We start from the raw sequence: 26,522 nt of genomic DNA on the forward strand, positions 1-26,522 counted from the left end.
CAGGGGGCTTTGCTGTGGCCTTGTCCTATTAAACACATGTATCTTCCTTGCATAATGCCATTGAAGGTGAGCTTATCAAATTTATGATCAAGGCAAAGGAAAAACAGAAAGCTAACACTTGTCCTACATGACAGAGTCAAGAACCAATAAATTTTTGCCTTCATTTAAAGATCAGCTGTTCAGGGCTTCCCTGGTGGCGCAGTGGTTGAGAATCCGCCTGCAAATGCACCGGTCACGGGTTCGTGCCCCGGTGCGGGAAGATCCCACATGCCGCAGAGCGGCTGGGCCCGTGAGCCATGGCCGCTGAGCCTGCGTGTCTGAAGCCTGTGCCCCGCAATGGGAGAGGCCACAACAGTGAGAGGCCTGCGTACCATAAAAAAAATAAAAATAAATAATAAAGATCAGCTGTTCAAATGGAGGCTGAGAGTTACAGACTTGGATTAATAACACATATCCGAAAAACTTAAGAATTTTAGTAGACTACAAGAACTAACTTACCCCAATGTTAAGACAATCTTAAACTGAATTATTGGCAAGCCCAAACTGCAGAGACGGTAATCAATCATCTTATTTGACTGCTTGGTTGGCTGCACATGAAAAAGCATATCATGTTTATTGTGGTGCATTTTGATTCAAAACAGTAACTAGGAATGGCTTAAGGCCTAGCAATAGTGACACAAAAATAGTGTGGGGGCTTCCCTGGTGGCGCAGTGGTTGAGAGTCTGCCTGCCGATGCAGGGGACGTGGGTTCGTGTCCCGGTCCGGGAGGATCCCACATGCCACGGAGTGGCTGGGCCCGTGAGCCATGGCCGCTGAGCCTGCGCGTCCGGAGCCTGTGTTCCACAACGGGAGAGGCCACAACAGTGAGAGGCCCGCGTACCACCAAAAAAAAAAAAAAACAAACTGTAAGTGAATATAGAGACCTAGTCTAGAGCAGGTCTATCGAGTATGGGAGTGATTGGCTACATGTAGCTACTGACACACTTGACAGAGTAGATTATAGAACATTTTCGTCATTACAGAAGGTCTTTTGGAAAGCACTGGTTGGTGACAATAGGACTAAATAGAAATATCAAAGTTGTCTTCAAATATCTGAGATGGTTTTCTGTAAAAAAGGGTGAGGCATTCTTTATTGCCCCAGATGGAAGAACTTTACTAGGATATAAAGTTATAGAAAATTTTTTTAATAACTCAAACTTTGAAAGAACTTTCTAACCATTAGAGCTTGTTGTGTGCTCCTTCCTTGATGGTTTAGGCAACAGCTATAGGATCCTTAATCAGTATGTCACAGAGAGATCTGTGAAATGAGGGAGAGTTTGAACAGAGTTGTTTCCAATGATACTTCCAGCTCTGACCGTGGTTCTAGTGGAGATATTTTACTTTATTGTTATAACAATTTTTCATATGGTTACAAGGTTTTGTCTCAATGGATCCTACTTGCACCGCTCCAGCTGGGTCCATACAGAGCTGCTCAGCCCTGCAAAGAGCCTTGTTCTCTCCTTCCTCTTGGCATTTTTATTTTCTCTTACTGATGCCTAGAACAGTCTTTCTTCTCTAAGAACTTTTGTCCTCTTCCCCTACCTAACTAATTCCCACATGTTCTCCTGTCTCAGATCAGACATTTCTGGAGATCATTTTCTGATCTCTTCTCTCCAGGTCTGACATGGGCACTTCACTGATGTACTCTCAACACTGTTCTTCCCCTATCATGGCTCTCAGCACACTGCATAGCAAAGGCCACTTTACTTGTCTGTGTCCCCCAGTAGACTGGAAAATCCTCAAGGACTGTCGTAGTGGTTATCTTACTCATAGTAGCCTCCCCAGTTCCTACACAGTGTCTGGGGTCACTAGGAAAGCTAAAGAAAATGAAAACATGACTATTTGGGGCTGAAACCAGAATGGGTTGACAAAAAAATGCCTAAAAGTTATTTCAATGTAAATATTAAGTGGATGAATGTTCAATCAATTGACCAAAATCAGAATACCTACAGGTACACAGACTTTTCAAGAAAGTGAAAACACTTGTCAGTGACTTGAGAGAGAGAGAGAAAAAAAAATAGTAACTGTTTATCATTCAGTTAACACACATTCTATGAGACCAGTATTATGCTGATACCAAAACCAGGCAATAATATCACAAGAAAGGAAAACTATAGACCAATATCCCTTATGACTATAGATGCAAAAATCCACAAGAATATACTAGCAAACCAAATCCAGTAACATATAAAAAGGATTATATACAAACATCAGTGGGATTTATCCCAGAAATGTAAAGTTAGTTTAACATCCCCAAACCAATAAACATCATTTTAATAGAATAAAAGAGTAAAAACCATGTGATCATCTCAATGAAAAAAGAGAAAAAAGCATTCAACAAAAATCCAACACTGTTGTGATGAAAACACTCAACAAACTAGCACTAGAAGGGAATGACCTCAACCTGATGAAGGGCGTCTACCATAAACCCACAGCTAACACATTTAATGGTGAAATACTAATGGCTTTTCCTGTAAGATTAGGAACAGAACAAGGATGTCTGTTCTTGCCACTTCTATTTATCATAGTAATAGAGGTTCTAGGCAGGCTAATTGAGCAAGAAAAAGAAATAAAACGTACCCAGACTGGAAAAGAAGAAGTAAAATTACCTCCATTTGCAGATGGCATAATCTTTTATATTAAAAAATCCTAAAGAATCTACTAAAACTAATTAGAATAACTAAATGGGTTTATACAGGTTGCAGAATACAAGACCAATATACAAAAATAAATACTGTTTCTATACAATAATGAAACCAAGCAGGACACAGTGGGATACTCCCAGGTACAAAAGCCCTTCCATGTCCTCTGTTTCTTGTTTGCAGAAAAAGGCTTTAGTCTCCTAGGGGCAGCCCCTGAGTCACAAAAGCATTGCTCAAGAATTAATTATTGAAAAGATGTAGACATGTATGACAAAAATAGCTGTTAGGCCAAGAGAACTGGTAACAATTTAAACAGTAAATTGGCCATATAGCAGTCACAGAATCTTTAGTTCCTCCCTGAAGGACATAGATAACACTGTCAGATGCACATTCCTGAGTTGTTTTGCAGATACTAAAACCACCACCAGAGGGAAAAAGCTAACTGCATGATGACCAGACTGTAGCCATGACATAAGCTACTCCATCTTGAGTAGTACTAGATCTATGGCTAGGACAATTCCAGGAACTGGCCTCAAGGTAATGGGAAAAAAAACAACCCTGGAGCTGAAGATTAACTGCTTAAAACAATCAAGATGACCTTGACCAGAACATTGCATGACCAATTTTAAGATGATTCTTGGAACTGACTGTGCTGTTCTGCACATAAGCCCCACCTGCGTGTCCTTGCAGATTTACTTTAAAAGCTCTTGCACTCTGATTGGCAACTTGGAGCTGGTTTGGGGGATAGTAGTCTGCCTTCTTCCCAGGTTGCCAGCTTCCTGAATAAAGCATCATACTTTTTCCACCAACCCTTGCCTCTTAAACATTGACTTTTGAGTGACAAGCAGCCGAACCTGAGTTCAGTTCTGGCTCTGGCCAGTAAGACTAAGAATGAACATTCTAAAAAATAAAATTAACCAAAAAATTACATTTCCAATAGCTTCAGAAAGAATAAAATACTTGGGTATAAATTTAACAAAAGAAGTACAAGACTTATACACTGAAAACTACAAAACATTATTGAAAGAAATTAAAGATCAAAATAAATGTAAAGACATCCTATATTTTCATGGATCACCAGATGATATTGTTAAGGTACTTCCCAAATTTATCTATAGATTCAATGCAATCCCTGTCAAAATCCCAGCTGTCTTTTTTGTAGAAGACAGTAGGTGGGATCCTATAATTTATATGCAAATGCAAGAGACCCAGAATAGTCAAAATAATCTTGAAAAAGCACAAAGTTGAAGGACTCGCATTTTCCAATTTCACAACTTACTATGAAGTTACAATAATCAAGACAATGTGGCACTGGGAACAGAATTGAAAATTCAAAAGTAAATCCTTAATTGATAATCAATTGATTTTGACAACAGTACCAAGACAATTAAATGGGTATAAAATAGTCTTTTCAACAAATGGTGCTAGAACAGCTGGATATCCACATGCAAAAGAAAGATGTTAGATCCCTACCCAGTCCACACATACAAAAATAATCCAAAATGGATTCTAGCACTAAACATAAAAGGTTTAAATATAAAATTCTTTAAAAAAACCATAGGAATTGGGTCAATCGTTCCTTAGAAATGACCCTAAAACACAAGCAACAAAAGAAAATAATAGATAAATTGGACTGAATCAAGGTTAAAAACTCTTGTGTGGCACACAATACCACCAAGAAACTAAATCCAATCCAAAGAATGGAAAAAAATTTGCATATTCTATATCTGATAAAGGACTTGTATCTGCTATATATAAAGAACTCAAATTTAATAATAATAATAAATAACTCAATTTAAAATGGGCAGCAGACAACATTTATCTAGCAGACTGAGTTAAACAGATGAGACTGTTTGCCATCAGGGACATCTGTAACTCATTAATAGTACACAGGCTGTAGCACACTGATTGGGAAGCTCTGGGGTAGTAAACACAGTTTTCCAAAGTGTGGACAAGTAGTTTTTAATAATTACATATTTACCTTCACATATTAGAAAACAACTAGCCAGTACATCCTACATATCATTTCCTGGACATTACTGCTTAAGATAAAATTGAGTTAAAAAAAAAAATGGGCAGAAGTTTTGAATGGACACTTCTCCACAGAAGATATACAAATGTCTAATAAGCACAGGAAAAGATGCTCAATATCATTGGTCATTAGGAAAATGTAAACCTAAGCCACAGTGAGGTATCACTTCACACCCATGGAGATGGCTATATCAAAAAGACAGACAATAGCAAGTGTTGGCAAGAATGTGGAGAAATTGGAAGCTTCACACAATGCTGGTGGGTGCAGCTGCTTTAAAAAGAGTTTGTAACATACTGAACATAGTTACCATATGACCCAGCAATTCTACTCGGTGCATATCAAAGAGAAATGAAAATGTATGTGAACACAAACACTTGTAAGTGAATGTTTATAGCAGCATGGTTCACAATAGCCAAAAGGTGGAAACAACCCAAATGTCTATCAACCAGTAAATAGGTAAATAAAATATGCAATATCTGTAGCATAGAAATCATTGTCATGAAAATGAATGAAGTACTGATTTGTACTACAACATGAATTGTTGGACCTTGAAAATGTGCTGAGCAAAGGAAGCCTGTCACAAAAGATCACATATTGTGATTCCACTTGTATGAAATGTCCAGAAGAGGCAGTTTATAGGGACAGGAAGCAGAGTACTGGTTGCTTAGGTCTGGAGGTGGGTGAAGGATGGGAGTAGCTGAGGAATGGGAATTGACTGTTAATGGGTGTGTGGTTTTTTCCACGGGAAATGAAAATATTCTAAACTTAGACTGGTGATGTGGCACACCCTGTCAATACACTAAAAGACATTGAATAGTATATACTCTCTCAAAATGGTGAATTGTATGGCATGTGACTTATATCTCAACAAAGCTGTTAAAAACAAATGAACCTTAGTTAACAATGTGTTAGTTTGTCATAACAAAAGTATCACAAATTGGGTGGGGGTTAAACTAGAGAAATTTTTTTTTTTTTTAGCGGTATGCGGGCTTCTCACTGTTGTGGCCTCTCCCGTTGTGGAGCACAGGCTCCGGACGCGCAGGCTCAGCGGCCATGGCTCACGGGCCCAGCCGCTCTGCGGCATGTGGGATCTTCCCGGACCGGGGCATGAACCCGTGTCCCTTGCATCGGCAGGCGGATTCTCAACCACTGCGCCACCAGGGAAGCCCTAGAGAAATTTTTGTCTCACAGTTCTGGAGGCTAGAAGTTGAGAACAAGGTGTTGCCAAGGTTGGTTTCTTCTGAAGTCTGTTCCATGAGGAACAGTCTGAGGGAAAGTCTGCTCCATGCCTCTCTCCCAGCTTCTGGCGGACTACTGGCAATCTCTGGTGTTCTGTGGCTTATAGACGCATTCCCCAGACCTATGCTTTCACGTTCACATGGTGTTTTGTGTGTGTGTGTGTGTCTATCTCTGTGTCAAAATTTCCCCTTTTTTATAAGGACACCAGCACTATTGGATTAGGGCCTCACCCTAATGACCTCATCTTAATCTGATCTTCTGCAAAGACCCTATTTCCAAGTAAGGTCACATTCACAAGTCCTGGGGGTTAGAACTCCAGTTTCTTTTGGCGGAACACATTTCAACCCATAAGCAACAGTAAGGACATTATTATTTTCTTTGATTCTAAATAGAAGGCCAGGATGCTAGAATCTTGCTTCCTTCTAAAGAACACATTCCATTCTCTTTTTAAGACTGTAAGACTGTAATACAGAGAGAAGATATTTTTCTACCTCCTGTTAGCTTGAATACTTACCTGGAGGAAGTGGAGCTTTTCCAGAGTTGGTGATGAAATTTCTGAATGTTTCTGTATCTTTCAATGACCTTTAAAGTCATTTAATTTAATCACCTACCTAGACTTGAATCTCCTTTCTATAATGGACAGACACGAAACGGGGCTTGGAAATGGGACCAATGGCAAGCAATTCACCATCCAGCAGTAGCTCCCTTGCCAATAGGTGACAGTATCTTGCTTGAAGCCCGGAGGTCTGAGGAAAGGGCACAGGAACTACAACGGACCCTGGTTTGGAGTCTGTTTATTGTGCGGCCTGTCTGTGTGACCCTGGATGGGTTGCTTAACTGAGTCTCTGCTTCTTTGTCTATAAAATGGGACTAGTAATGCTTACCTTGCACAGTTAGCTATAAAAAACTTTTTTATAGCAAAATGCCCAACACAAAATAGAAACAATAGCAATAAAAAGCTGCAAATTAAACAAAGCAACCGAGGTTTGATTTTCTAAATTAATTGACTAATGTTTTTCAAATGCACTGTCAAGGAAATGAAAATTTTGAACCAATACTGATCCTTTTCATTGGAAAGTCCTATTTTCCCATATGCACACTAATTGATAATATACAGCCTTTACAAACATTTTTCTGTAAAATGTGGTGGGTAGATATACTCAATAAATTAAATTGATATAAGTACCAATGCACATTTAAACTTATAATAGTTATTAGTTCACAATACTATAACTTAGCATATTTATTAAAAATAAAAACTTGAAAAATTTGTCTTCAATTTTTTTGACTTTTTTTGGGGGGGGGCATGCTGCGAGGCATGTGAGATCTTAGTTACCCCTGCAGGGGAAGCATGGATTCCTAACTGGACCGCCAGGGAATTCCTGATTTGTCTTCAATTTGCTTGGAAAGTTTATGCTGGAATGATGTTTATCAGTCATTTTACCAGGTGTTCTTAGTCTAAACAAATCATGTTTTATTTTTCAGCATCTCTTATAACACTTCAAAAATGAAAGTGATTTTCCTGCTGGGAGGAGGACTATCCTGGACTGAAAGCATAAAATAACTCTGGAACTAGATGGTCCAGGTGGCTATTCCCCCTGACAGTTTAGTTGACCAAAGTGAATAGTCTTCTTAAATTGTGTTCATTCTATTCCATTTTATTTTTACCTTCCCTTCCCATCCTTCCTCCCTCCCTCCCTTCCTTCCTATTTACTTATGCAGTTTTTGAATTCAGTTTATTTTAGTTGCAACAAAGCAAGTACTGATCAGTTCACCTACTCAGGACCTCACAGTCACTGGACTATATTCCAGGTTCTGTCTGGTTCTAGGTGTATTTTTCCACATAAGCTGGCTGAAGTAGGCAGTGAGGAGGGGGAGTCCTTCCTCAAGCTCAGAATGCCACTCCTCTCAGATCTGCATTCATCCATAACTATGAGCTGCTTCCTGTGGTGATGGAAGTGGTTGCAGCTTAGTGAACATAGATTTTAACCAAGTTATTTTTGAATTGTTGAGGCTTGACTGGTGGAGTATCAGATGTCAACTGAGAGCAGAGCTTGATGTCTAAGAATTTATATATTCTTTCAGTCAAATATTTACTTAGTTTCAATTATGTATCAAACTCTGCTAGGCCCTGGGATACACTAGGAGGCTTGAGAGAGGTGATTCCTGCCTTCACAAAAGGTATAGTATAAGGGAGGTAAAAGTTGATTAAACAAGTAATTATGAAAGAGCTCTGAGAAGGGAGAGAGGCGCAAGGAACTTTGGGGTCACAGGGCAGCAGGATCTTTCTTGCCTGATGGAGGCTGTTAGAGAAGGTTCATAGGAAGTCATGTTTATCTGAGACCTGAACGACAGCAAGTTACCCAGGAAGGAGGGGGAGGGAGGGCAGAAGGGAATGATTCTTCCAAGTCAGGGGACTGCATGCTAAGATCTGGTGGTGAGAGAGTATGGAATACACTGCTACACACTGAAAGAAGAATGGAAGCAACAGGGGTGAAGTTGAGAGAAGCTGGAGAGAAACCTCACTTGTGCTTGGAGTTGTTTGGGAGATACTTCAGACAAGAGAGATTGCCCTGCCCTGAGGCTGGCAACTAGAGGCCAGCTGGATGGAAGAATGGCCTAGGGTCATGTGGCTTATTTTCCATCAGAGCACCCGTGACCCTCACTGGCTCACTCTTTCCTCTCCTATGTAATCCCATCAGTTCAAGGTACCATTTCTGTGGTGCTGTCACTCAGCCCCTGTCAGCTGCCCCACTGAGCCTGGGTCACTCATAGACATCCAGGGGTGGATGAGTTAAACGGCTAACGAAATAGCAGAGGTTGGGAGGCAGCCTGAACAAGATAAGGAGATAAAAACTAGCTCTTAGGAAGAGGTGAAACTAGACTAAAGATGGGACAGTAGTTGGGCTATCACGGTTTCGCAGTATAAAATAAAATATAAGCAAAGTCAAGGAGTCAAAAGGTTAATTTCCTGAGGCCAGGAATCAGGCAGAAGTAAGACACTGAAGTCTGGAAGAATCTTTAATAAAACAATTTGAGCAATGTGGTGGCTGAACCTAATTTCTTTACCCAACTAGGAAGACTTAATGACTCATTGTGTTTGGTGACACTTCCTGCCACAAGTGGGTTCCCAAACAGTGCATTCTGAATCTGTGCATTAATTACTTCACCAATCTAGTTATTGGATATTTATTGTATATCGCTTTCCAGGTGTTTAAAACACTCAACAAGTCACTTCTTAATAGTATGTGTGGGCTTCCCTGGTGGCACAGTTGTTGAGAGTCCACCTGCCGATGCAGGGGACATGGGTTCGTGCCCCGGTCTGGGAAGATCCCACCTGCCGCGGAGTGGCTGGGCCCGTGAGCCGTGGCCGCTGAGCCTGCGCGTCAGGAGCCTGAGAGGCCATAGCAGTGAGAGGCCTGCGTACCGCAAAAAAAAAAATAGTATGTGTTTTTCCCAGACTTTAATTCTGCTAAATCCCAATTGAAACAAACTCTCCCAATCACAGTGAACACACTCATCATGGACAAGACTATCTTGGGTTTCCACACTGGAGAGTGAGCTCTGAGCTCCTCTCTGGCAGGAACTATGCGTTAATCAATTTTGTATTCCTCACTGACCACATTCCACCAAGTAACTACCAAGTACCTGGTTCTAAATAAAAGTTTGTTGGATGAATGGGTGAATTTCAAGCCCTACAGTACTTCATGGAAAAAAAGCCATGTTTCTCTACCATCTTGCTCTCATCACTTCCTATTCATATAAACTTGTACTAATTATTTAACCTCTCTAAACCTAGTCTTCTTATCTGTAAAATGTGGTAAGATGCTGGAAGATTAAAGCCAATAATTAGTACAGTGCTTAGTTCAAAGATTTTAGATATTGAGACTATTAGAAATGATACTCTTCTTTTAGAGGTAAATTGTTTATTTCCATGAAATCTTTAAAGTTTAAAAGGCACAAAGTTCTTGTGGACTTAAATTAACATGTTAGGACATGTCTCATTTTTCAACAGATATTTATTATCTTTTTTATGGGTTAGACTCTGGTGGTAGGAGCCTACCATTAAGTTGCTCACCTTCTCAAGGGAAAAGAGACAACACAAGTAAAGAAATATCACCTTGTGATGAGTGTGAAGAGAGAAATGAGCCTGAAGACTTGACAGGTGGTAACAGGGGTGCTTGGGAGACCTAGGAGAGGAGATGGGGGGGGAGGGGAGAGGTGATGGGGGAGAGGAGATGAGGGAGGGATGTGTCATGCACACCTGGGCAATGTTTAGAGTCACCACTGTAGATTCCTGAGCAACTTAACTCACACCATAAATAAAGATCTTATTTATTTACAAGACTGGTTAATTTATAATATTTAAAAATTTGTAAGATGGTCAACATAAACATCATAGCTAAAGAGAAAACTGGACATCCTTTGTGATATTTGTCTGATAAGGGCATGGCATTTGATTTTTATTTTGGTAACATCATTCCCAACCGTGAGTGTATAATATTAGTGGAAAAATTAAGGCCTATAAAGTAATACATTCCTCTAGCTACTAGGGTTTAGCATAATATTTTATAAGTTTTTATATTATCTTTTTTACTCCATTTTTGGAATCTTGTTTTAAATAGCAAAGTATATCATTTTAAGTTAAATCTGATGAACACCATCACCACATTTTATAGTTGTGAAAGACATATCACAGTTTATAGTTGGTAAGGTTGCAGCAACAATTTCTTCATAGCCAGAGAGGAGAACACAGAAATGCAATTCATTCTTGGCTCCTAGTAACATGTTAAGACTCTAGATTTATAGTATGTTTTCCTAAAATACAATCAAAAAGATCCAAAAGATTAAATGAAGGAATAATTATAAAATATATCTTTGAGTTAATAATATTTCTCTTTGACCCAGTGTATCCTTGCTTTAGAATTTATCCTTCATAAATTCAGGTGGCTTGTCTGTAAAATGTGGATAATGAAATGAGGTCATTGTGAGAATCAAGTTAGAAAATGCAGGGCAAACACTTTGCAAATGTTCCAGTTTTTATGTGTTGTTGTTGTTATGCTACTGTGTATTGCAAATAAGATACAGAGATTCCTCAGTTTGATTTAGGACTAATCTTCCAAACTTCCCATGCGTATCACACCAAAGTAGATGAAGTTTATTAAGTTCCTTGAATAGAGAGATTACCAGATTTTCAACTGCCTTACTTTTGCTTGTTTTCTTCCCCTCTTCCTCTTTTTTTTTCTCCTCCTCCTGTCCCTCCTCCCTCTCTTTCACTATTTCTCTCTTTCCCACTCCCCACCCTCCCACTCTTGCTCTCTTAAACAAATCCCACCTAGGTTCTCAGCTACAGTCTATTCCTTTCACCATAGGATTCACCCTAAAGGAGACAGTCCACTAAGTTACTCATGAGAAGGCACGACCAGCAAGCCCACAGGACCTGCTGGGCAGCCACCACTCCAGACCTCCTGGCCCCTCATCTCTTAGTGTATTAGAGTCTGCCCTCTCCCTCTCTGGATGCAGAGCCCTGGAGTAAATCATGCAACCAAGCGGGAAGCAAAACAAACCGTCTTCTTCTTTAACTTGGAGCAAGACTCAACCTATGAGTTACTTTTCAACAAAAGAGCCAACCCCGGTCTTATGTTTGGGGGGTAGGAGAAGCCTGATTTAACTTCCAAGACTTTCATCAATCCATACCAAAGTGCACAATAGCAATGACTGTGATTGTACCATGTTAAACTCGTAGGTGTCCATGAATAGTGTTTGAGTGTCCACTTGATGAATATGCTGTATTTTTTTCTTTTTTTTTTTCCCACAAATAGTGCTGTAACTGACTGCTCACCCACTTGCAGGATGATATAAGTCATTCCTTCAGAGGGGTTGGATTTGTTGTCATCCACGGAGCTTCTTTGAAATTAAGGGTGCAGTCCTGGTAATGAGTGAGCGATTTGCTTGTTGACTTGCTCATTATTTTCTCTCTATACAGAAGTCATCAGTCAGCCTCAATTTCGACCTCATTAGCACCTTGGTCATTCCCTCTAGAAGCAGAGGCTTCCAAAATGTTGGCTAAGGCAGAAGACACTTTAACTCATATGTGTGGACACAACTATGTTTACTTACGTTTATAATTTTGAGCTTACAGGGAACTGGGTAGCTTCCACAGATAAGAGACAGTTTCACTTTGACATCTTGCATGTTGTGTAAAACAAAGAGGTGAATAGTTTTCTTTCTCGGACATTTGAGATTTTAAAAGGTACAAGAAATCTTATGGATTGATGAGTCACATAGTAGATAAGGTATGGTTATTGTTTATAATGAGGGATTTCAGTACTTTTTTGTACATCTACATAATGCTTAATACTCCTGAGCTCCATAAAGTTATTGTCCTACATATGAAGTTGTCATGTATTATTTATGTTGGTTGGCTTCCAGCAGCTGAAGGGAAAACCAATCGTTCTTTGAGGGGTTTACCTGATGGAAATTGGCAATTTGATTTTCATTTCAGTAATTTGGTTTCCAAAGGTAAGAACATCATAGAAAACTCCAGCTTTCTCTTCTGAATATTGTATTTGTGATGTGGTAGACGTAAACTGACAACATGGACAATAATAATGAAGACAGAAATAGGAACTACCTTATATAAAATGAGAACATTAGCAAACGACTTGTTACATGCAAGCAACTTGGTAAATATGGTTGATGAGTGCAGGGGGAACTGAACCGGCTGTGTCACACCTAGGAAGGGATCCTGCAGGAGAATGTAAGAGCCCAGGAGTTTGCAGAGTGAGCAAAGCATTAAAAACACAGGCATAGGGCTTCCCTGGTGGCACAGTGGTTGAGAATCCGCCTGCCGATGCAGGGGACACGGGTTCGTGCCTCGGTCCGGGAGGATCCCACGTGCCGTGGAGCGGCTGGGCCCGTGAGCCATGGCCGCTGAGCCTGCGCATCCGGAGCCTGTGCTCCACAATGGGAGAGGCCGCAACAGTGAGAGGCCCGCGTACCACCAAAAAAAAAAAAAACACAGGCATAAGTCTGAGTGCCAAAGGTAGAAGGTAGATGGTGGCAGTAGTAGTTCATCCACTCGTGGCAAGCATACTGAGCCCCAGTGGCCGTGGATCTCACTGTGCTGGGCTGTGGAGGCAAACACACAAGTAGGCCAGTCTCTTTCTCTCAGTGGGAGGGAATGGATATAGGACTCAATCTTACGAGCTACAAACAGGGCAATAGAGAGGTGATACTTGACACCATGAGGACGGATAAGGTCACCCAGACAGATGTTGTGAAGAGGGAGAAGAACAATAGGCTGAGTGTGGGCTTGAGGAAGCCCAGGCAAGGCCAGAGGACGGTACGTCTGGTTGGGTGGGTGGAACCCACAGAGTAGAAGTCGAGTGGGAGGGGAATGAGCTATGAGAAAGTTGAGGTGTTTGGATGATAACTAACTGGGAAAGGAAACTCAAATGAGAATTTCAGTTTTTTTCCAGAGGAGAGAAGAGGGTTGACCAAAGGGAAATGCAAGGAGAGCAAAGAGGTGTATTTTCAGGAGAGAGAAAGCCTGCCTGGCGGGGACATGGGGCAGGAGTGGGGTGGGGGATTAAGGCTGGCCTGGGGAGGAGGGAGGACGGCACAGGGTAAGGATGCGGTAGGTGTAACTACGTTGTAGCTTGGGGGATGACGGTGCAGGAATTTGAGAGAGAAAGTGTGGTAGTGAAAGAAGCAGGAGGGGGCGCAGGAGGGAAGTGAGCTCTCCTAAGGCTCTCTAAGGAAATTCTCCGAGGAAGAGGATGATGGCAGCTTTGGCTTTGATCACTGAGTGATGGACAGGACAGGATGGTGGATGGCATAATCAAGGTGAATGATGGAAAAGGTGGTTTTGGCAGCAAGATTAGAAACTGAGATTAACCGGTCATGAGAGGAATAATCTTCAGGTGAGGATGTTGCCATAGTCCGGGCAAGAAATAACCAGAGCCTGGACTAAGGCATTAACTGGGGAGATAAAGCAGGAGGAATAATTTTACAACATAGGAATATAAGAACAGCAATATATCTCAACTGTCCAATACAGCTGTCACCAGCCACTTGTGGCCAGTGAGCTCTGGAAATATGGCTAGTCTGAATTGTGCTGATGTGCTGTGATGTGAATTACACAACAGATTTTGAAGACTTAGTATGAAAAAAGTATTTCATTAATATATTTCTATTGTTTACAAGTTGAAATGATAATAGTTGGAATATATTGGGTTAAAAATTTTACTATTAAAATTAATTTCCCCCTCTTCCTTTTTACTTTTTTTTTTTAACAACATGGCTACTAGAAAGTTCCAAATTATATATATGGCTCAAAATATATTTTTGTTGGGCAGCGCTGCTGGGAGGTCAGTAATACTGGGGTGGCTGCTGGGATATGGAGGAATTGGTACAAGGCAGAGGTGTAGAATAACAGTGGTAAACCATATTTAATTTGAGTTGTTTTCAGGCTGTGATACCTATACATGGAGTTTTGTCCTGCTGATTCATTCAGGGGGTTCAGAGTGCCTTTGGCTGTTACCTGTCTGCTATGGTACATCCACCCTCTCGGCTGATACAACTGGAATATGCAGTGGGTGGTTAATGGAAAAAAATCAATTAAAGAAGAGAATCATAAAAAAAGAAGCACAAAGCACACTTTAATTAATTTATTTAAACTTAAAACATGTGTCCACTCATCCATCAGTTGGTTGTTGGTTGTTGGAACAAGGCCTCCTCCCCACAATGTGTTTTCTACTGTTACAGTTTCTTTAAAGCGACAGGTTTTCAACAAATCTAAGAGCAGAATCTTTAAAGATTTTTATCTTTTCCTCAGTCCTTCACTGTTTTTTCATTCATACCTAATTCCATTTTTAAAATTCAAGTGTTTCCTGGACTTTCCTGGTGGTGCAGTGATTAAGAATCTGCCTGCCGATGCAGGGTATACGGGTTTGAGCCCTGGTCCGGGAAGATCCCACAAACCTCAGAGCAAATAAGCCTGTGCGCCGCAACTACTGAGCCTGTGCTCTAGAGCCCGCAAGGCACAACTACTGAGCTTGCGTGCCACAACTACTGAAGCCCCCATGCCTAGAGCCCGTGCTCCACAACAAGAGAAGCTACCGCAATGAGAAGCCCACGCACCACAATGAAGAGTAGTCCCCACTCGACGCAACTAGAGAAAGCCCGAGCACAGCAACGAAGACCCAACACAGCCAAAAAGAAATTTATAAAAAAAATTCAAGTGTTTCCAAAGCATCCAACTTTTTTTCTACTCTTGTATTTATCAGTTTACCCAGTTTTTTTACTTAATTACTCAATGACAAGTAAAAGTGGCATGAACATTTTGGTGACACCTGCCTGACGCTTGGTTTGCACACAACCCAGTGACGAAGGAAATGGGAAACAGGAGAAATGAACGAGAGACCGCTGAGACCAGCTGCAGCCCCCGTCAGGTTAGGGACATAGGCTCCTGACAGTGGCTTCACGGTGTGGACGGGAGAAGGTCAAGCAGAGTTTGGTCATAGAATTTCCTCAGGGCTTCCCAGGAACGCGCGGCACTGGTGCTGGGAGTTCACGGGGGAGGGAGGATTCTGAAGCAGGATGTCTGGATAGGGCTGCAGTGCCAGTGAGACGTACCACGACTGGAGTCTCTCCCAGCAGGGAGTGAAGGGGCTCAGAGGCTTTGTTTAGCCAGCACTCTTGTGCGCGCCCGCCTTGCAGGCGTGGGAGGACGGGTATGACGTCGAGCTCAACCCTGTGGACCAGGGCGCACTGAGTCTCCGCTGGCCCAGAGCCCCTTCTTCGAGGCGCTGTCTGGGCTGGGAGCCGACGAGCTGTACAGGAGTGCGGGGACGACCACCTGCCGCCCTCGTGACCCGCGCCCGCCTGCTGGGCGTCCATGCAGCCTCTGCGTCAGAAACAGAACAGTGTGGTTGTTGAGCTCTTTTACAGAAAACGAAGTGTGTTTGTATGTAGATAAATTCTTATTTATTCAGCATATAAGCTGGGGAAAAAAAAAAAAAAAGGCCTTAGTTTGTTTTCCATCTTCCTTCCCCTGCCTTCCTTGGCTTGGCGGCTCTTTCCTCCATCTTTCAAGCCAGGAGCATAGCATCTTCTCTCTTTAACTCTGCTTCCCTCTGCTTCCATTATCACGAGTTCATGGGATGCTCATCGTGCCCCTCATTTTGGGGTTAAGTCACTGAGCAGCTTCCAGAAACAAGCAGACCTGGGATTAGAACGCTGTCTGTCCAACCTCAACACCAGTCTCCTGAACCAGTGTCTCTCCAATCCTACAGTGCATCAGAGTCACCCTGAGGGGATGGGGGTGGGGGGAACTTATTCAAGTGCAGACTTCCAAGCCCCAGACCCAGCTGAAAATTGGATTCAACTGGTCTGGAATGTGGCGGTGCCCACCAGGTGATCCTGATGCAACAGGTTCATGAACCCTGAAGTTCAACGCAACATGGCCTCTCCCGGGGGCCAGAGAGGAGGGCCAGCTGGAAAGGGATACTGCTGAGTGAGGAATGGGGCCTGGAAAGGGAAGAAGAGAGATTTGCTGGAGCCGGTCATACCATCTTGTGTGGAAGGAAAATCAAACGCAGGCGGGACTGCTAAGAGAGCTCTAAAACAAAGCGTCAAGGCCACTGAGGAAGTGATTCCGGATGAAATCTGACCTTTTGACCTGACCACTTATTCTCTTAACGCGGGCATGCAGAACATCTGCCTAATGTTCCAGAAACTCCAGACGCTTATTGGACCCTTACCCTAACTATCTCCTTTTTGCACCAGGGTCAATCTTGCCAGACAACTTTAACAACCTTGTGGCTTTTGCCTTTATAAGCCCCTGACTCTTTCTCTTCCTCGGAACGCTCGGTTTTATCTGAATCTGTGTCTCCAGTATTGCAATTCCTAAGACCCCCAAATAAACTCTTTTCTTATTTGCAGCCTTGTGCGTTTCTTGGTTGACACTTGCAAGAGCCAATTGTTAAAATTAAAGGAATCTTATGAGTCACTTGTTAAACACAGCCATTATTCATAAAAAATAAATTATATAAACTTGCAGTTAAATAAATTATATGAAAAAAAAGGGAATAAATACTCAAAACCCACCACTTGTTCATTATGCTGCTATATTTTATTATCCTCTGTGCTCTCGACGTTTTTTGCATCTGTTGTATCTGTACAGGAGAGATGCTGTATGTATTAGTTATCCCCAGCCTCTGGAGCTTGAAACAACACACATTTATTCTCTAACAGTTTCTGTAGGTTGGGAACCTTTTGCTGCCTAGCTGGTGGTCTTGGCTCAGGGTCTGTACGGAGGCTAGAGTCAAGCTGTCAGTCAAGCAGCCCTCCCAGACTTGTCTGGGGCTGAAGGATCTGCTCCGTGGCTGTTGACAGCCCTCAGTAACTCACAGCCGCTGGTCTGCAGACGTAGGTCCCTCTCAGGCTTCCACAGAGGCCTTCCCAGTCCTTGCTGTGTGCATCTCCACAACATGGCAGACAACTTGCCCAGGGCAAGTGATATGAGAAAGAGGGGGAGAGAGAGTTTTGTCATAACCTAATTTTAGTAGATATACCCCATCAGTTCTGCCATATTATGTTCATTAGAAGCGAGTCACTAAGTCCTGCCTAAACTCAAGTAGAAGGGAATTAAGCTCCCCCTCTTGAAAGGAAGGAGTGTAAAGAATTTGTATAAAAGTGTGCTGTGTGCCTCTCCTCAACACTGTGTTCAGGGATGTCACATCGGCAATTTGGAATCAGCCACGGTGGGAATATTAATACCACAGAAATCAGCAAACACTCTAAATCAGGTTTTACCACCCATGGAGAGCTGAGTGTCAAACATTTACCAGCACACCACTAAAAGGATATAAAGCTATGTGTTTACAGAACCTTTGTGGACTAGATGAGTTTTAGACATGGCTTTGGAAGGAGGTAATACAGGGTTTGGGATATAGGAAGAGACAGTTTCTGGCTTTGAAAATAGTGGAGGTGATGCAGGAAGTGAAGGTTTGGGGAGCTTAAATATGCTCATACAGATGTTCAGAAATAACACAAAAAACATCTCTTTCTTCCTTGCATGCGTGTGCATGCATGTGCATGATTTAAAGTGTGGGTGCACACTAGATTTAACTATGGGTACACAGGGTCAAACACATTAGACAGTTAGCATGCAAGATTGTCTATCTAGCAATAGGGATGGGTATATAAACTTTTACATAACTGCTTATGAAACCACAAAAGTAATTATGCTCCAGTGAAGCTGTCCTATACCTAAAATTGCCCAGAAATTCAAAGACGAAGTTTTAATTCCTTCGAACTGATTCCTTGGTGTATATGGTGTGTCCCAGAGCTTTGGTGAGTAGGAACTTTTCTCAAAAAGAAAACTTCCAGGATCACAGCATTTGAGATTTGAAAAGACTTCAGAAAACCCATAGAACAAACACTTTGTTGAAGTTTGTTTGTCAATCAAACATCAAAATCAGAAATACCTGGTATTCTTGTTAAAACCTGGAACCTTGTTAACACCTGAAACCCATCGCAGACTTTCTGCATTGGTGGGGGCTTGGGAATCTGCATAATTTACAAATTCTCTAGATGACCTGGCTGCACTCGAATGAATCCAAATCTTTCATTTTATAGATAAAGAAAACAAACTTCTAAGATTCAAAAAATTCTCCCTCAAGTGAGGCCACAGAGCTGGTGGGATTCCACCCATTTACAAAAAAAGTTTTAAAAGAAATCCATAAAACTGAGATTTTGGAGAAAATAGAAAACACACCCTTTGTTTGAAGAGAACGTTAAGGGCAACACAAGACTTCAATGAATCATGTGTTGTTTATGCGTGTCATTACCAGTACATGGCCCACCTTGCCTCATATTAGTGTGGTTACCTTAAATTGCTAACATGAAAATCCTAACCTTCTACTTCTGAAGTTATTGGTTTTGGCTATGCTGTTTTCTTTTTCTAGGTTTCCAAGGTTGCTCTTTTGGGCATGATTTTAGAAATCTAAGTATAACTCTGGTTTCAAACTTCTGGACCATGTGATCAAACTCAGACTGGTCATAGAGAAAAATATATGGTTCTTAGCTCTGCCTACATTGAAAAGGATCATGGTGGGGTCCAAATTCAACTGAGTGGCATGTCTCTATAGTGTCAGCTTTTCCCCAAAAAATCCAAAAAAGAAGATCCAGGCTGCGTGGGAAACATAGACAGTCAGAGGGTTTTGAAACCAACCTCTCCAGCAGCATTTTTTAAAAATCCAATAAAATCATTTAAATATCTGGATTCTTTTCCAGGAGAAAGTTTTTATTCAGTGCACTGCACTGTTAGACAGGTGGAGAAAGAGTAAGTTAAGAAAAAAAATGGCTAACATGAAAGTCACCCACATGATGTTCAGTTTTACTGTTTGGTTGAAATACCCAATGGATTATTTATTTAGATTTGTGCTATTTTTAAATCCAAATGGCAACCTCTTCAGAATAACGTCTGCTCCAGAGTTGTTCCAGGACTACAAATCCTGTGTAAAGGCTGGGTATTTAAAGCTGTAAATGATTTTATATTTTTGCAATAATTATGGGAGGGGAATGGAGATCTTATCTTTCACCATCAGAGTTTTCTTTCTATAACAGGATTTGATCTTTTATTTTTTTCTTGGATGAAGACTCTCCAGCCCCAATCAAGCCTTTAGATGACTGCACTCCTGGGCAACATCTTAGTTTCAACCACGTAGGAGACCCTGAGCCTGAACCACCCAGATAAGCTGTTCTGGAAAGATTTAACCTTAATATCAAACCAAATCCCGTGTCCAGCCCTCCCCAGCTGCACTCTGTTTTCCCCACAGGAGTTAGAGAAGGGGGTTGGCATAGGCACTGGCAGATGACATTATCTCAATTGTGCGCCCACCCCCCCAAGAATCCAGGAATGTGCATAAATACAATTAAAGACTATCTGCAAATTGATAGAATGCATTTTTAGTCTCTTAAACCTCTGAATCACAGTGCATTGTGTTCTGTTTTCCAGCCAGACCTTGCAATCAATGAACATCCAACCTGTGGGTTTGTGTTTGGACTATCAATACAGTTATTAAAGACACATCACGGGGAGAAGGCAAGTGGCTGCCAATACTTCTTTTGTGTTTCTTTTTTTCTGCAATATTCTCTAGTTTTTGGAGCATCAAGATGGAAACCTGGTCGGCTTGGAATTGATGGCACATTAAAAGGCTGCACTAACAATCCCTGAGTGTTTTTTCCACAGGCAGTGTCACGGGTCTCTCAATGACAGCAACATATCCACACCCAACCTTAGCTGTCATCCCACCTGGGTCGTTCCGGCGCCATTTGGCTCTGACGTAGCTCCAAGCCCGCAAATCGCGCAGCTGACCCCGGTTATCCGCAAATCCGGCCCGCGGCGCCGCCCCTCCCCGCCCCTCCCGCGCGCCCGCGCGCCCCGCCCGGCTCCGCGCCGCCTCCCCTGCGTCCCGCGCTCGGCGGCGGTGCGTCCTGCGCTCCGCTCAGGCTCCGCGCTCGCTGCTCGGGTCTTCCCTCTCCTGCCGGCTCCAGGCCGCCGGGAGGCGAGGCAAGGGGACCCGCGGGCTGTGCGCCCTGCGGCGCCGGGCACACAGGAGGCCGCACGGGAGACGCGTGGCGCGATGGCCGGGCGAGGGGGCCGCGCGCTGCTGGCGCTGTGCGGGGCGCTGGCGGCCTGTGCGTGGCTGCTGGGCGCCGAGGCCCGGGGACCCGGAGGGCCCCCGGCGGGCGCGAGGCGGCGCCGGCGGCCTCAGGAGGACGGCATCCCTTTCGAGTACCACCGTTACCCCGAGCTGCGCGAGGCGCTGGTGTCCGTGTGGCTGCAGTGCGCCGCGGTCAGCAGGATCTACACGGTGGGGCGCAGCTTCGAGGGCCGCGAGCTGCTGGTGCTCGAGCTGTCCGACAGCCCCGGCGTCCACGAGCCGGGTAAGGGCACCGCGCGGGGTGGGCTGGCGGTGCGGGAGGAGGGAGAGGGGCACCCGGGGTGGAAGATGGGACGTGGAGGGAGAGATGGCGATGGGGATTGCCGTCTCCTAGTCTCGGCCAGCCGCCCTCCCCAGCCTCGAGGCCCCCCCTTGGGTGAGCACAGGCCCGAGGGACTACGGCGGATGGAGGTAGGAGCGCAGTGAGCAAATCTGCACGCCTGCAAACCTGCTGTCACCCCCACTTCGCAGTACCGAAGACCGCAGGGAATAACTTCGAGGCCTCTGCAAGGAGGTCGCCCTTCCTTGCAGACAGGAATAGAACGATAAGGTGCAGAAGGCAGGAACTTGGAGGAAATGAGGAAAAGTCAATAATCATTTGTTTACTAATTTCCAGTTTATTGGTCCTGATGGCTCTACGTACCCTCCTCTACCTGTATGTGCGCCTTAGGTACACGCGCTGCTGGGATACTCAGGGAATGTTAAGGATCTTGGCAACATTGGGTGGTAGAGGGTGAGAAAGTGGCCTCTGGCAGGCATTCCGATCTTGAAACTGCACACAGTTTTTCTAAGGAAAAAGGAATATTCCATTTTCTCTGCTCTAGCCCTTGGAGATGAGTAGTTTGTGACCAGGATTTTGTTCCAACAGATGTTTCCATATGACCATCTTATGCATCTTCCTCCTGAGTGTGTTAGGGCACGTTTTAACTTATGTTAAATGTTATGCATTTGGTATTAATAAAGAGCTATTTAAAAAAATGTTCTTGGGCTTCCCTGGTGGCGCAGTGGTTGAGAGTCCGCCTGCCGGTGCAGGGGACACGGGTTCGTGCCCCGGTCCGGGAAGATCCCACCTGCCGCGGAGCGGCTGGGCCCGTGGGCCGTGGCCGCTGAGCCTGCGCGTCTGGAGCCTGTGCTCCGCGGCGGGAGGGGCCACAACAGTGAGAGGCCCGCGTACCGCAATAAAAAAAAAAAATTGTTCTTGGTGCTTCTTTTTCATTGCTTTTTGGAAATGATATAGCTCTTAAGGCCTGGTCTTAAAGTTATGTGGGCTAATTACATTAGAATGGGATACTTGTTTTTTTGTTTGTTTTTGTTTTTAATGACAAAGAAAGCAAGAAAACTGGTAAAAATTCTCAATGCAGGCCCAGGATAGTTTTATAATGATATTTATAAACTGAGAAGGGATGAAAATAGGTGATCCATGGATTCACTTTGATCTTGAAATGGAAAGAGTATGGGGTTGATAAATAATAAATCTTCAAATGGGAAATATTTCTAATCTTCAAATAATGTAAACAAAAAGGTTTGTATAATTTTGCAGTCAAAACCCTAAAATCAGATCCTAGAAAACATTTTCGGTAATGCTCTCTAGCAGGATTCAGCATGTAGAATTGGAAATTTGGAAAATTAGTTTCGTGTTTGTATCTAAAGAAAAATTTTAAATGTGACAACTCATTTTCAGTTATTTCAGATAATCAAAGTCAAGACATCCTAGGTGTAGATAAAGAGAATCTAAATATTTGTGATTCTCCTGCCTACTTAATTAGAACCTTTGGTTGTTCTGTTGTAGATTGAGCCTCACATTTTGTTAATTGTTTCTTCAGAGAGATTATATGGAAGGGAATGTTAACTTTTTGTTGTCTTGCTTCAAGTTTAGAAACAAAATTGCAAAATGATATTACTGTTAGAATGTGATATGCTTTTGAAAATGAAAACCATAATTTTTTTTGCTTAAATATCTGGAATGTATAGTCCATCAAGATCTGCAGATCCCTCTCAGACTGCAGGCTCCATGAGGTAGGGCTGTGTCTCCAGCACCCAGGCCGGGTCTGGCACATAGTGGACACTCAGGTCACATTAGGGAAAAAATGAATCAGTCATTTGCTGAATAACACAATGCCTTCAATGTTTTATTCCTTTTAAACACAAAATACACCAATTAAATTCATCTTAAGAAGGTGGACAAAGAAATGTTTACATTACATGCTTTATAAGTCCTTGTTAAATGAGGGAAACTAAGTTCATGGTATTACTTAATAAATAGAATACAAAATGTCTACGCATTGTTGTATTTTTAAAGGTTGAAGTAAACTATTATGAGCAAATACTAAAAGACCACAGGTTGGTTTTCCCCTCCACCACCTTTTTAGAGGAGATGAGCAGGTTGGAAATCTTTAGGGAACTAGTGTTAAAAAAAATTCAACTGGGTAAATTTTAAAGATCTTATTGACTTTATTCAGTGATTCATGAATTAAACGTCATTCAGTCTAGCAGATAGAAAGGTGTTCTAAGATCTGTACAAAATGAAAGACTTTTATAGGCAGAAGGGAGCAGGAACAAGGAGGTTACACTACGCAAAAAATGGGTTGGTTATCACAAGGTTACTTTCTTTTAGGGGATGGCAGGGGTCCTTGATTACCTCACTTGTGCTGATCACAGGGTTCCTGACTGACTGGCTTAAGATTCCATTTCTGGGAGAGCCAAAACTGTAATTAAGTTTCAGTTTCGTGATGTGGGACTTAGCATAAGTGACTCCATTTGGGGCCTGTTGTCTTATTTTTAACACTAGTGAATGCAGAGATCTGATCAGTATATGAGTTTGATAGCACTTGTGGGAATTAACTTTTTAGGAGGTTTTGAATGAAGGAAAGTATTCACCATTCTTAAATGGCCTTCATATTCATTTTTAGATTAAAATATTTTAAGAAATGAGAAGGGAATTTCCATACTTATTTTGAGATAGAAATGGATGCAATCAGTGTGTTTTGAACCACCCACACTTTAGATGAGGCAAGTGGTATGGGCTGTGCAGTGATACACAGGATGGTACTTGTCTTGTGGGGGATTGAGAATTGGGAGGTTGGAGGACAGTGTAAAGGTGGTCAGTGCTGCAAGAAGGGAGACCAGAGAAAGGAGACTGCGAACGGTAGGTCAGGGCATTTGGTTATTGAAGAATAGACGACAAGAAGGCAGGAATGTACAGATTAGTGAAATTTACCAATTCCAGTGTAGCTCATATAGATGTATGTTTTAACAGAGCCCCTGCTTTTGAAAGAGGGCAACTGTCTTCACTGTTTTCACATTGTAAGTGTTTTGGGGAAGGTTAAAATAACGTTTCTGATGATGCTATTCAGAAATAATATTTAGCTTAACAAATTCATTTACTTGACTAAAACTTTTATCAAGTTGCCCATATTCATTTTATCCTCCAACAAGAGAGAGGTGTCAGGTTTGTTAGTCCTCTTAGTCTAAATTCTTTTTCTGAACTTTAAAAAAATATAGCTAACATCTAAGTATTTATCATAATAGAAAAACTCTCCCAAAACAAAACAACATATATACATCAGTGTTTCCCTGTGGTAGAAGTTGATGTGGTTAGATTTGCAGATTATGGACAGAGGGTGTTCCTGGATCCCACCGGTTCCCTTCCTGAGTGGGGAAAAAGTGATCATCGGACTTGTTTGGTACCAGGCCATGGGCTGAATTTGAACTGATCTCCTGAAAGTGATCAGTTCTCTCAGATATTTCACATTTGAATTCATCAAAAGGGAAAGAAAATTCTATTTGGAATTGGTCAGGGAGGATTATCCACACCTATTCTGTCTGCTTGATTCCTGACCGGCTGGATGTTGGGTCTCAGTTTTCATTTTGATCACTTTGGAGGCCTGCACAAATCTACTGGAGGAGGGTGGTGGGTCTCAGCCATTCTCAGAAGAACTGTGCGTGGTCTTGGCTCCAGTCTTATCTCCTCACACATCATGAATCTGGACGCCAGACATGGGGCTGGGATGGAGCCTTGGCTAAGATTGAGTCTCTGCTCTTGGGTATGTTCCCATGAGGTATGATACCTGCCAAGCCTGATCATGTTTCCCATTTTTCTTTCTGTTTGCTTATATTTTATACATTTAAAATGTTTCTACACATAGGGACTCATGTTCTCAAAGCTAAATATATGCTCTGCTAGGCATGCATAGCAGTTATTGCAGTACTCATAAAAGAAGCCTTTCTTAATTTATGTCTAAGCAATGGAATCTGTATTCCCAGACCATTCTTCCTAGGGTTAAACATGAGTTAAGATTAGTTTGTTTAAAACACTAATTCTTTCACGTGTAGTTTAAGATTGCTCTTGGGGAGAAAATCTGATTTATAGCTAAAATGTTATCTTAGAAACATTCTTTAGGACATAGATTTTCCTCTCTCAAAGGCTGGAATGATTATTTTGGACTTGTTCCTCCCCAAATGTGTTCACATTTAAAGTGTATGAATGCCAATGTGCATTTGCCAAATATCGTGATGCAACATTAAATGCTGGCAAAATTTCTATACAACTCAAAAAAAAAGTGGGGTTTTGGTTATTTTGTATGGCCTCTTTTAATACCAGATTAGTGTGAATTAGTGGGCAATGATTACAGCTGAGTAGCACCTTACAACTGGTGAATATTGACATTAGATTGTGGAGAAGGATCTAGATATACCACATGTGGTCAAGATTTATTTTTAGACCCAAGTGAGTCAATGTAGCTCTTGCCAGAAATAATGTACTTGATTGACTTGTGATTGGCTAAAGGAAGAGAGGAAATTGAGCTGGCCCCTAACATTATATCCTGTACTCAGACAAAATAAGTGTCTTTCTATGGAAACTGATTTGAGATGTGGCAAAGGAATCATCTGCCAGCATCTCCCTCATTGTGTAACACAGAGGATATTCCAATACCCACCTTTACCGTTCTTTGGGAAAGATATTTTTGACAAATACAAAAACAGCTCCAGTAAGAAGCAGTGATACATAAGCCAGCTTCTCCCAAAGTGTATTCAATGGAACATTAGTTCAGCTTGGTTTGAGAAGGATTAAGTAAACAAAGATAAACAGGTTTATATATTGCAAGACTTATCAGAGCCTTTAATATGCTAATGTATGTTTCAAACCTCCAACTTAGATGTTTGCTGTACAGTATTTTCCAATCTTTTTCACCATGGAACTCCCTTTTATCCCCCAAGGAGCTTATCTTGTACCTGGTATTGCACTAGTTAGAGAAGCACAGCACTAGCTCATTATTATTCATTATCATATTTTGAAGGATTGATTTGGTAATTCTCTAGCAGAGACACTCAAATAGGGAGTTCCTTAGGGGTGGGGAGCATATGTTTTCCATTTTTTTGCCCATAAACAGCTGACTTAGTGATTTATGTAGAGTAAGCTCTTAAGTTATGCTTATTGAATTGAGAACATGATTTTGAGGCATCAAGGCATAGGACACATACTTTCGATTGGAAAGATTAAAGTGACAAATGCATTACCATTCTTTTATTGTTACGTAGCTTCATGCTTTTAACTTCTGTGTACCTCCTTTTCTTGTCTATAAAATAGGAATACTTTAAAAACTCAAACCTCACAGGGCTGCTGTGAGGCCAAAGCAGTATAGAAAAGAATTTAATGAAGTTGCTTTCATCTAGTTATTAAGAGCATGGGGTAATTTGTTAAAATGTTTCTTCACAACTGGAAGTTGGTCTGGAGTGTGCTCCATTGGCTTTCCTCGTTGGGAGGGGGCCTCCTTGGTGTGTCATTACAGGAGACCTTGGATGCTTACCTGTTCCAGTGGAAGTCCATCTGCACAA

General features: G+C 42.1%; 1 protein-coding gene across 1 annotated transcript in view; it reads left to right on the forward strand.

Moving 5' to 3' along the window:
- The first annotated feature begins 20,435 nt into the window (after nucleotides 1-20,435).
- CPE (carboxypeptidase E) overlaps nucleotides 20,436-26,522 on the forward strand; it is a 110,841-nt gene continuing 104,754 nt past the window's right edge. The window contains exon 1 of the mRNA XM_059065875.2: nucleotides 20,436-20,910. Coding sequence (XP_058921858.1) covers nucleotides 20,607-20,910 — 304 coding nt within the window. The 5' untranslated portion in view covers nucleotides 20,436-20,606. The remainder of the gene's footprint in view (nucleotides 20,911-26,522) is intronic.

Source organism: Kogia breviceps, chromosome 6, assembly GCF_026419965.1.
Source record: "Kogia breviceps isolate mKogBre1 chromosome 6, mKogBre1 haplotype 1, whole genome shotgun sequence".
Taxonomy (NCBI): domain Eukaryota; kingdom Metazoa; phylum Chordata; class Mammalia; order Artiodactyla; family Physeteridae; genus Kogia; species Kogia breviceps.